Below are 12,698 nucleotides of genomic sequence, written 5' to 3'. Positions count from 1 at the left end.
AACCAAGCGGTTCATTTATTTTCTCGTTGCGTTTATTTCCCTACACTACTTTTCTTCTCTGGTGAGATGGTTGTTCGCCTAGGTATTCTACTCCTACTCTCTATTTTCAGACGGAATTCTTCGGAATACACATTCGGGGGAAACATTATCAATGAAAGTCACATTTACAGGCGCCTCACTCAGGCGACAGGAATTGATCCGAGCCGTAAGTGTAACCCAGTCCGCATGTAAACCGCCTTCTTCATAATCATCGGCTTTGCAAGCTTGTCAATGATGCCCATTTCTATCGGTGAATTATTGTTGTTACAAGACAAAATCTCAACTGAAAATTAGAAAATCTAACGCAGTTATCAATCGTAAGTAGATCGAAGTAAGAATAAATTCACCAGCTGAGCGAAACTTCCTTTCAAGAAGTCATCGCCGAAGGAGCCAATGGACACGTGACTACGTGGTGTGGTTTCCGCTATTGACAGATAAGCGACGCTTTCATCCAGTTTACTAGCGAGTCATTCACAGTACCGATCAGCTGATGGTGGTGCTGAACATTCAAGAAACTGGCCCGGAGGTTACAGTTTCCAATCACTCTGGAGGTTCACGAGATACTCACTGTTGGTGAGTCTCGATAGAAGTGAAACAGCTGTACTGTGCTTCTCCGTCTCTCAGCATAGAATAGCTTCATTTACAGGGTGAAATCTCATTTGAATACCGAATCTCCTCATACCACCATCAAATTATCGTGTTCATTTTACTTATGCTTTACCGCAGATAATGTGGGGGGCGAGATGGACCAAGTGGTTAGGGCGCGAATTTACTGACCGGAAGGTCCGTGGTCCGAACCCGACCTCTACCTCTCGACTTCCCCTGTCTAGGCTTGGGCAACCTGGCAGTATCCCAGCCCTCGTGCCTCCTTCGTGTGTGACATGGCAGCTAGGCACCGAAAGAGTGCTACAACTGGACGATTTTTTTCATATAATGTGAATTGGTTGTCTCGGATAGCCAAGCTGCGCGTATAAGTATGGTTGTCACGTCTGTTGCTATCTCGGACGGTGGGCTGATAATTTCTGTCCAAGTGAACTACGCTGTTTCTGCTTTCGAACGATCGCTCGCTTTCGACCCATTCAGCTTCAGACTTTGTGGATTGTTTTTTTTAAATTGCTAACCGCCATGATCCTTTTACTAGTGCAATGCCTTCAATTTTTAGATGTGCATCCGTGACGTTCGTCAGCGCCTATTCGATCTAAACATGCAGCTTAGTTCGATTCCAGTAAGTCTTGCTTTCACAGCCATTTCCAGCCATTTCATTTGACTGTTATCAGGGTATTATTCGTCCTGACTTTTAGGTTTTCTGATTTCCCATTTTATCTATCTAACAAAGTGAGGCCACGTATTATCGTGTTCGTTCTTCTGCAGTATCCCTGCTACACCTTAGGCTTTCTTTACTCTTACTGGACTGTTCCCACTGCGTTCATTCCTCCGTCTACTCTTACAGATACCTGGTTGTCCAACTTCATGCATTCGTGTGTTGCACTCAAAGAATCTGTTCACCCATCGTGGTCCAGTTCTACTCGTTCTTCAGGGTGGTGCAATGTCACAGGCTGGCGTATGGGCCACGCGACTCTTGCTACATCCACAACATGGACTTCGTTCGGGAAGTCAGATTGATTTAGTCCGCAAGGCCCATGAGTTGGGCTACGCTGTGGCTCTTATTCACGGTGGGGATTATGGTCCAACCGAGGCCGAATTGGATACCATTGAACTAATATCCGCTCTGTCACGTCCAATGCCACAGCCAGCTGACTGTGTACCACCGGAAGTCAAGCAGGTGACAACCCAGTTGACCGGTTCTGAACTTAAATCAAACACCACGCATACCGAGTAGGTGTTCCTCTTGAAGTTAACACGTTATTTGCCGTTATGGAAATAAGGCCTTTGATTATCACTGATTTGATTTATCCCGAGAAGCCCCCTATGAACTCGCCGACAATTTATCCGCTGGTCTTCAGAGCAATTCGGGATAAGTTACTTGCTGAACACTTTCCCCACTTCACAGTGTTCAAATGTGATCAGTTTTTTTGTGCGTAAGGCAACTGTACCGTCGGCGAACTGATTGTTTAAAGTTCACCTTTGAACAAGGGCTGCTCAGGAGAAGTGGGGCTGAGGGTCTACCTTCTTCCCATCATCCAAAGAAGCATTGTTCTGCAAACGTCAACTTTCCATCATTGAAGTTGGTGTGGTGGTATTGCGGTTTTCCCTTTTGTCACGCTTCATGCAACCATCACTTGCTTGCGAAGACCACTTGTTTGTTCAACGTGATAGTGGAGGTTGAAACCGCAAATTGCAGTAGGGCTTTAGTCAAAGCCTGTGTTTGATCATTTAGTAAGTCTTTCCGGTCTCATAAACATCGTTGCATAATATGGCAACCGTTTGTAGGCAGAGATGATCTGATCGTGCTGCCCCAACACTACTGTATTGGTGTTCGATCACATGGATCCTACATGGTAAGCTACGCACCTTCATACAAAAACAACCCAACAGCTTTTCATTATCTATAAAGACCTGCTAGCCAAGTTTCGAATTCAGTCAGGGTTCAACATTATCAATTGATACCACCCTTGTTGATTTCGAAAAGAGAACCTCCAGTGTATTTGAAACTGAGCGGGATTGGAATCATTACCTAATTGAAACAGATGATGGCTTTAGGATGAACTGACTGTCGATAGAGTGTCATCACAGTAGAGATAAAGTCGTTTCTAGTTGCGCAACCGGACAAGCTGAAACAGTCCGTTTTATGTGCGGAACGATTGTTGACTCAAAACACCTGCTCCTTGTATCACTGATCTCAATCCACACCCACACCGTTTATGAATGTTTTAAATTCCCTCACTTTAGATGCCATCATACTGGGTGCCCACATGTCTATGTAGATCTCGGGGTGGCTCAGTGATTAGAACGCAAATTTACTGACCGGAAGGTCCGTGGTTCGAACCCAATCTCTACATCTCGACTGCTTCTGTATAGGCTTGGGAAACCCGGCAGTATCCCAGCTCTCGTACTTCTCCCGAGTGGCTTGGTATCAAGGAACCGGATGGGTGTTACAGCTGAATGGTTATCATTATTCCTATATTATTATTACAAAGGTGTGTTTTGCTCTTGCGACTGCAACAATTCAAAGAAACGATAGCGCCTTGCCAGTTGTTTCTTTTAACAATTATGGTCAGGTAAATTATGGTTACTCAATTCTCCGAAGAATCATATTTTCACGGAGAAATGGACAAGTTTAATTTCCTTCCAGATTTATGGGGTCTAGGTGGATTCACCATCACCCGAACTGGCCTGTGTAGGGATGGAGAGTCCTCTTTACGCTATTTGGTTGGGTCAGGAATAATTTTGAGAACCCCAGTGAAAGTGAGGATTTATTTCACCTGTAACCAAACAGACATAAAAGATTAGATGAGAATTTGGCTCATCTGTTGGTCGAACAATATTTTCTTACGAATTGCACTTGTTTTACAGCCCGACTAGCAGTGTTTCAGCTGCTCCTTGCCCAATCCCCATCAGTGACTACTTTCCCGTACCACCACTTGATTCACTGGGTTTTGCGCCGGCTACTGGACTTACTCATCAAAGTCTCGATTCTCTGAGATCCGCCAGTAGCTCAGCATTGTTTTCCCTACTGTTGAGCAACTTCAACACCCCGGAGGACAACGCATCTAAGCCTACGGTAGTGCCAGTTCCTCCCCATGTTCCTCCAACTCTCCCTGGTTGCAATAGCAGCAGCGAACGTCCCTCATTACTCCATAAAACGTTTAAGGTGAGCGCTTTTCCGTGTCTGCTGATTCCAGTTCAAACTTTCTCATCGCTTGAAAACTCTGGTGTATTTGCTGCTTTACGTGAGACATATAAACTAACACTTGATAGTTGCCGTAACGACAACGAGTGCCTTCATTGGTAGTTGATCAGGTGGCCGTTTGTCCGTTCAACAAGCTTGGCAATTAGCTTGCAAACCTTCCATTACCGATTTAGGTGACATCAATGTGCAGTTGGATGAATGATTCCTTCTTTGAGTCTATACAGCTGTCAAAGATTGGTTGATATTTTTTAGTGTGCTTGGCTGACGAGAACGCATCCTTCTCGGGACAAATCAAATGAGCAAAAGGCAGACCAGAAGAAATCCGGAACTGATCAGTTAGACGAGGAACAAAATGTCCTCGGACAGAAACTGCTCAAGCTGCAACCGAATCTAAAGAATACGAACCATAGCGCACCAAAACGTGAAACGTACTAAATGCGATTCCCAGGAAGGTGTGTTCTCCTCAGCCAATCACAGGAGTATACATCAGCTAGCCTTTAACGGCTATATAAACGCAAGCAGGTAAGGAGGTTTTACGCACTCAAACGCTCACTGATGATTGGTGGCGAAAAATTTGCAAGCTGATTACACAGCTTGGCGAACAGATCAGAGGCCATCTGGTCAATTACCAGCTACGTAAAACCTATCGGCCCTTCAGAGGTACCTCGAGTTCACACCCCATGGTATCATTCGTCCTGACTTTTAGGTTTTCTGATTTCCCATTTTATCTATCTAACAAAGTGAGGCCACGTATTATCGTGTTCGTTCTTCTGCAGTATCCCTGCTACACCTTAGGCTTTCTTTACTCTTACTGGACTGTTCCCACTGCGTTCATTCCTCCGTCTACTCTTACAGATACCTGGTTGTCCAACTTCATGCATTCGTGTGTTGCACTCAAAGAATCTGTTCACCCATCGTGGTCCAGTTCTACTCGTTCTTCAGGGTGGTGCAATGTCACAGGCTGGCGTATGGGCCACGCGACTCTTGCTACATCCACAACATGGACTTCGTTCGGGAAGTCAGATTGATTTAGTCCGCAAGGCCCATGAGTTGGGCTACGCTGTGGCTCTTATTCACGGTGGGGATTATGGTCCAACCGAGGCCGAATTGGATACCATTGAACTAATATCCGCTCTGTCACGTCCAATGCCACAGCCAGCTGACTGTGTACCACCGGAAGTCAAGCAGGTGACAACCCAGTTGACCGGTTCTGAACTTAAATCAAACACCACGCATACCGAGTAGGTGTTCCTCTTGAAGTTAACACGTTATTTGCCGTTATGGAAATAAGGCCTTTGATTATCACTGATTTGATTTATCCCGAGAAGCCCCCTATGAACTCGCCGACAATTTATCCGCTGGTCTTCAGAGCAATTCGGGATAAGTTACTTGCTGAACACTTTCCCCACTTCACAGTGTTCAAATGTGATCAGTTTTTTTGTGCGTAAGGCAACTGTACCGTCGGCGAACTGATTGTTTAAAGTTCACCTTTGAACAAGGGCTGCTCAGGAGAAGTGGGGCTGAGGGTCTACCTTCTTCCCATCATCCAAAGAAGCATTGTTCTGCAAACGTCAACTTTCCATCATTGAAGTTGGTGTGGTGGTATTGCGGTTTTCCCTTTTGTCACGCTTCATGCAACCATCACTTGCTTGCGAAGACCACTTGTTTGTTCAACGTGATAGTGGAGGTTGAAACCGCAAATTGCAGTAGGGCTTTAGTCAAAGCCTGTGTTTGATCATTTAGTAAGTCTTTCCGGTCTCATAAACATCGTTGCATAATATGGCAACCGTTTGTAGGCAGAGATGATCTGATCGTGCTGCCCCAACACTACTGTATTGGTGTTCGATCACATGGATCCTACATGGTAAGCTACGCACCTTCATACAAAAACAACCCAACAGCTTTTCATTATCTATAAAGACCTGCTAGCCAAGTTTCGAATTCAGTCAGGGTTCAACATTATCAATTGATACCACCCTTGTTGATTTCGAAAAGAGAACCTCCAGTGTATTTGAAACTGAGCGGGATTGGAATCATTACCTAATTGAAACAGATGATGGCTTTAGGATGAACTGACTGTCGATAGAGTGTCATCACAGTAGAGATAAAGTCGTTTCTAGTTGCGCAACCGGACAAGCTGAAACAGTCCGTTTTATGTGCGGAACGATTGTTGACTCAAAACACCTGCTCCTTGTATCACTGATCTCAATCCACACCCACACCGTTTATGAATGTTTTAAATTCCCTCACTTTAGATGCCATCATACTGGGTGCCCACATGTCTATGTAGATCTCGGGGTGGCTCAGTGATTAGAACGCAAATTTACTGACCGGAAGGTCCGTGGTTCGAACCCAATCTCTACATCTCGACTGCTTCTGTATAGGCTTGGGAAACCCGGCAGTATCCCAGCTCTCGTACTTCTCCCGAGTGGCTTGGTATCAAGGAACCGGATGGGTGTTACAGCTGAATGGTTATCATTATTCCTATATTGTTATTACAAAGGTGTGTTTTGCTCTTGCGACTGCAACAATTCAAAGAAACGATAGCGCCTTGCCAGTTGTTTCTTTTAACAATTATGGTCAGGTAAATTATGGTTACTCAATTCTCCGAAGAATCATATTTTCACGGAGAAATGGACAAGTTTAATTTCCTTCCAGATTTATGGGGTCTAGGTGGATTCACCATCACCCGAACTGGCCTGTGTAGGGATGGAGAGTCCTCTTTACGCTATTTGGTTGGGTCAGGAATAATTTTGAGAACCCCAGTGAAAGTGAGGATTTATTTCACCTGTAACCAAACAGACATAAAAGATTAGATGAGAATTTGGCTCATCTGTTGGTCGAACAATATTTTCTTACGAATTGCACTTGTTTTACAGCCCGACTAGCAGTGTTTCAGCTGCTCCTTGCCCAATCCCCATCAGTGACTACTTTCCCGTACCACCACTTGATTCACTGGGTTTTGCGCCGGCTACTGGACTTACTCATCAAAGTCTCGATTCTCTGAGATCCGCCAGTAGCTCAGCATTGTTTTCCCTACTGTTGAGCAACTTCAACACCCCGGAGGACAACGCATCTAAGCCTACGGTAGTGCCAGTTCCTCCCCATGTTCCTCCAACTCTCCCTGGTTGCAATAGCAGCAGCGAACGTCCCTCATTACTCCATAAAACGTTTAAGGTGAGCGCTTTTCCGTGTCTGCTGATTCCAGTTCAAACTTTCTCATCGCTTGAAAACTCTGGTGTATTTGCTGCTTTACGTGAGACATATAAACTAACACTTGATAGTTGCCGTAACGACAACGAGTGCCTTCATTGGTAGTTGATCAGGTGGCCGTTTGTCCGTTCAACAAGCTTGGCAATTAGCTTGCAAACCTTCCATTACCGATTTAGGTGACATCAATGTGCAGTTGGATGAATGATTCCTTCTTTGAGTCTATACAGCTGTCAAAGATTGGTTGATATTTTTTAGTGTGCTTGGCTGACGAGAACGCATCCTTCTCGGGACAAATCAAATGAGCAAAAGGCAGACCAGAAGAAATCCGGAACTGATCAGTTAGACGAGGAACAAAATGTCCTCGGACAGAAACTGCTCAAGCTGCAACCGAATCTAAAGAATACGAACCATAGCGCACCAAAACGTGAAACGTACTAAATGCGATTCCCAGGAAGGTGTGTTCTCCTCAGCCAATCACAGGAGTATACATCAGCTAGCCTTTAACAGCTATATAAACGCAAGCAGGTAAGGAGGTTTTACGCACTCAAACGCTCACTGATGATTGGTGGCGAAAAATTTGCAAGCTGATTACACAGCTTGGCGAACAGATCAGAGGCCATCTGGTCAATTACCGGCTACGTAAAACCTATCGGCCTTTCAGAGATACCTCGAGTTCACACCCCATGGTATCAGGAACTATCAGTACTCCGGATTATCCGATGAGCAGACTGACTTTAATCTTCATTTGAATCAGGTTTACTTTTGGGATCCCGGCTAGTTCCGGTTGAAATACAATATTCTTAAATGGAAGATCTGGCCGGCTGCAGAGGTTTTTCACTAAACACCTACTAATGAGGTCCTTTTCCGCAACATTTCTTGGTTTCTTTCGGCATGGGACCTCATGCTGTCCACAGTTTTGAAGTTTACATGCACCTCAACCAGGAATGAATTTGGGTTTCAGTCAAGCTTATCCCCTTTCGAAAAGAGGGCGGTTTTTTGCCGACAATAAGTGTTTCATTTCGAGGAAGGGACATATTGCGTCGCAAATTTTCAGGTATTCTTAGATTTCATTATTCTCGCTTATTCTTGCTCCGTGCATGCACAGATGGATGGTTTCAACAGTATGGGCGCGGCTTCTTCCACTCTACCGAGTTTTCCTAGCTGTCTTAAAGTCGACGCTCAATGTCCCAAGACCTCCACTATGTTCATGAGATCGAATATTCATACGCACGATCCAAAGCAATTGGAGGAATTCGCTCAACCTAATCCCTTATCAGAGCCAAACGGCCCACCTCCACCGGATCTTCTAACCAGCGCTGGTTTGTTTAGGAAAACGCCTTCATCCATGGAGGGTGCGGCGTTATCACCGGGGCATGCGTTCCAGTTACCTGCTGCGGGCAGTGACAACGAATCTGTTGTGAGTTCCACCATCCTTTTCATGATGCATAGTTTTGTAATCCCATTTTACTTTTGGCTAGTTGCTGTCCATTTCCCAAGGGTTCCCTGTAAAAGGCGCCGCCGCCTTGCCACTGCTGAATAGGTTTTCTTTGCGTTTTCTTTCGTCTACAACTTCGGAGAAACTCTTGCTGTCTACTACCTCATGATGTCCTCTCTTGAGGGATTTTGAAGTCTTCGCTTATATAGACGATGTCACTGTGTCATTAAGTATGCTCCTTGCTCCTGACAAGGCTGAAGTAGTGCGCTGACATTTCCACTTATTGTGTAAACTCGTTCGGGATAACAATTGAATTTATCCGCATAGGTAGGTGGTGGCATCATGTCGAACATGGCTCATTTCAACCACTTTTATCTGCGACCCTTTGTGCAGCTTATACACTACACTCCGACATACTGGGCGAGTCGAACCACTGTACCCTGGAATGCGGTTTATGGTAGTCAAACACAAACCGGCTGAATAGACAAATTTATGAAGATTCCTCAGATTCGTCTGTCTTGTTATCCATCTTTGGTTTTAAAAGCTGAACATTGGGTTCATTACGGAAGTTTGTTACTCTTCAGCCAAGCCACTCTACATGACTTACTCTAAAGGCTCTTAGAAAATGCTCTGCTCCCTGTAGATGAGCTGATCTCCATCGAATTTTCGTTATACGATCATTCTAGTTCTGACGATCGCTGACTGTCACACAGGAAGAGCTTGGTATATTTTCTCATACGAGACGTCCACGTCCATGATAGTCCTACTTGGGAAAAAGGCGCTTGGTGAGGAAGGCACCTTGTGATTCTATTACCGTTTTCAATCAAGCAATTGGAACTATACTATATATACTATACTGTACTGTGCTATACTACACTATACTATACTATACTATACTATACTATACTATACTATACTATACTATACTATACTATACTATACTATACTATACTATACTATACTATACTATACTATATAATATAATACTATACTATACTATACTATACTATACTATACTATACTATACTATACTATACTATACTATACTATACTATACTATACTATACTATACTATACTATACTATACTATACTATACTATACTATACTATACTATACTATACTATACTATACTATACTATACTATACTATACTATACTATACTATACTATACTATACTATACTATACTATACTATACTATACTATACTATACTATACTATACTATACTATACTATACTATACTATACTATACTATACTATACTATACTATACTATACTATACTATACTATACTATACTATACTATACTATACTATACTATACTATACTATACTATACTATACTATACTATACTATACTATACTATACTATACTATACTATACTATACTATACTATACTATACTATACTATACTATACTATACTATACTATACTATACTATACTATACTATACTATACTATACTATACTATACTATACTATACTATACTATACTATACTATACTATACTATACTATACTATACTATACTATACTATACTATACTATACTATACTATACTATACTATACTATACTATACTATACTATACTATACTATACTATACTATACTATACTATACTATACTATACTATACTATACTATACTATACTATACTATACTATACTATACTATACTATACTATACTATACTATACTATACTATACTATACTATACTATACTATACTATACTATACTATACTATACTATACTATACTATACTATACTATACTATACTATACTATACTATACTATACTATACTATACTATACTATACTATACTATACTATACTATACTATACTATACTATACTATACTATACTATACTATACTATACTATACTATACTATACTATACTATACTATACTATACTATACTATACTATACTATACTATACTATACTATACCATACTATCCGTGGGAGCAGTTGGGCAGTTCATTCGCTGTCCGAGGGAAAACAATAAGCTTTCCATTGGCTTTCAAGCTGAACGCCCGCTACTGCCATACTGTGTCACAAGACTGACGTTTCATCAACTGTTGGAATTTCTCAGAATGGCTTCTGTCGGCATACATTGCTCATTTCTTTGGAATATGGATTGAAGGCGATAAAACTGGTAAATTCATTGTTATTAAATGATAAAGTGGCTGCAGCGTATGGGTAATTAGTGGTGTGGGAATTCTTTAAATGTCGAGTTCTCCTTGCAATTGTAACCGGTCCCTGCTGATAAGTCGAGAACTGTACACCTGTTTATTCCTCATTGAGAATCATTAGCAATCCGCATCTCACGAAACTCCGAGAAGCACCGACCTCCTGGCTAGTAGTTTGAACACTTATTCGTTAGGTGACAACCATAGTGAATAACTCGCACTGATACTCGCCACTGATACTTCGTTCAGTGTATCCATATCACGGGGTCGCATGTTGACTTCACAGATGGAAATTCCATTGATTGGGTGAATTTTTAAAAATCCATTGTTGACCAATCACTTCTGGCTGATTGGCGAATTTACTAGTCGAGACGTTGCCGACTCGTAACTTCCTGGGGTTTCGCGGAATGCGCACGGGTGGTGATCCCCAATAAGGACGAAACACCTGTTCAGTGCTTCTCGGCTTTTCAACATAGATTGGATTCGTTCACAGGACGAAGTCACCATGAGAAAAACGCATGACCTGCTTCACTTATCCTCACCTACGTGCTTCACTAAACATCGTTCACACATCACAGGAGACATTAGATACGGACTGTCATTCCGGAGATCAAATCTAGCAGCTGTCTTCTCCAGCCTTGGAAGTCCGCGGTGACGTCCTGATATTACTCAACCGTACAAAACGAGTTTACTGTACGCCTGTCCGAACAGCTCTTTTGTATGCCAGAAACCTGTTCGTTGGGGATTTATGGCTGCTGCCTTCGTTTGTTTATCTTTTTGGGACGATGTGCCAGCCACATCGTAGTACAATACGCACGGAGCCACAAAGCAATCGAATTCGAGCTTTTCACCCATCAGCTGAAGGAACTATAATTAATCCTTTGTCAGAGGCATCGTAGAGGTCAACCATCAGCGTGGAAAATAGTGTGAACGACATTACAGCAAACCGGCCTTGTTCGTACCAATTAGATTTTCCGGTCGGAGAAAGGAAAACCAAGTCCTTATAGGCGACGTTATCCTAAACTTTCCAAGGCACTGAACTCACGACTTCGAGATGGCTCAGTGGTTAGAGCGCGAATTTACTGACAGTAATGTCCGTAGTTCGAACCCGACCTCTGCCTCTCGACTTCTCCTGTTTAGGCTTGGGCAACCTGACGTTATCCCAGTCCTCGTGCTTCCTTCTGGCAGCTAGGCACCGGGAGGGTGTTACAGCTGAACCATTTTTTTATGACAAGCATCACAAAGATGTTGAGAATAATCACAAAAAAGTGAACTCGTCCTAGCTAAACACAAAGTGCACGTAAGATCGTTTCAGGTCTGTTGCAAGAAATACTCCAAGACCCTCACCTATTCGGGGAGTACTTTACTCAGGAGAGAAATGTTTTGCTAACAAGTTGATTGTGTAATGAATGCCGTTTGTAAAGTGCTCAGGTCTGTTTATTTTTGTCTCCACTGTAGTACCACGTATTCGAGGCACCTCATTTTGGTATGTTTAATCTGCTTTCATACTTCTTCCGTTAACAGGGTGACATAAGCGTGGAAGACCAATTGTATGGCGTATGGCGTCAGCTTGTGCCCCGTCTTCTGTCTAACAAAATAGTGATTTGGGCCCATCAGCAGGGTGGTGTGGGATTAGTTCATCCACTCCGACCAATGCCTGGAGTTTTCGACGGGTTCCCTGCGCCCCAAAGTCTATTCAGTCATCAGAAACCTTCAGCCACTGTGGATTTCCCCATACCTACCGCGGATTTACCTAATGCAGCTTTATACAATGCCGCACAGAATACTCCCGGTGCTTGTTATTCCTCGGTGAAAAATACCATGAGATGCCCATCAGTCACCAGGTTTGGTCTTCCTCTATCCAACCCAGTGAACACTAATCGAGCAAATCGACCAATCGCAATAGCAAAGTACGCTAATATTCTTTTGGAAGACACGTTAAATAACCTGCTAAATTTAGTTTTCGTTGTTTTCCACTGAGGATTTTCGCGACCCGTGTAATTTGCTGTTTGCTCTT

The 12,698-nt window shown here is 42.8% G+C and overlaps 1 protein-coding gene across 1 annotated transcript in view; it reads left to right on the top strand.

Moving 5' to 3' along the window:
• T265_12059 (hypothetical protein) overlaps window positions 1-12,698 on the top strand; it is a gene marked incomplete at both ends in the record, with an annotated part of 18,406 nt that overhangs the window by 4,558 nt on the left and 1,150 nt on the right. Inside the window, 11 exon segments of the mRNA XM_009178986.1 lie at window positions 111-205; window positions 1,202-1,264; window positions 1,490-1,875; window positions 2,890-2,932; window positions 2,949-3,139; window positions 3,514-3,811; window positions 4,706-5,091; window positions 6,188-6,355; window positions 6,730-7,027; window positions 8,118-8,480; window positions 12,206-12,591. Of these exon segments, the coding sequence (XP_009177250.1) occupies window positions 111-205; window positions 1,202-1,264; window positions 1,490-1,875; window positions 2,890-2,932; window positions 2,949-3,139; window positions 3,514-3,811; window positions 4,706-5,091; window positions 6,188-6,355; window positions 6,730-7,027; window positions 8,118-8,480; window positions 12,206-12,591 (2,677 nt within the window).

Source organism: Opisthorchis viverrini, assembly GCF_000715545.1.
Source record: "Opisthorchis viverrini unplaced genomic scaffold opera_v5_754, whole genome shotgun sequence".
NCBI lineage: Eukaryota > Metazoa > Platyhelminthes > Trematoda > Opisthorchiida > Opisthorchiidae > Opisthorchis > Opisthorchis viverrini.
Note: the sequence above shows the minus strand (reverse complement) of the source record. Positions and strands in the feature narration are given on the sequence as shown.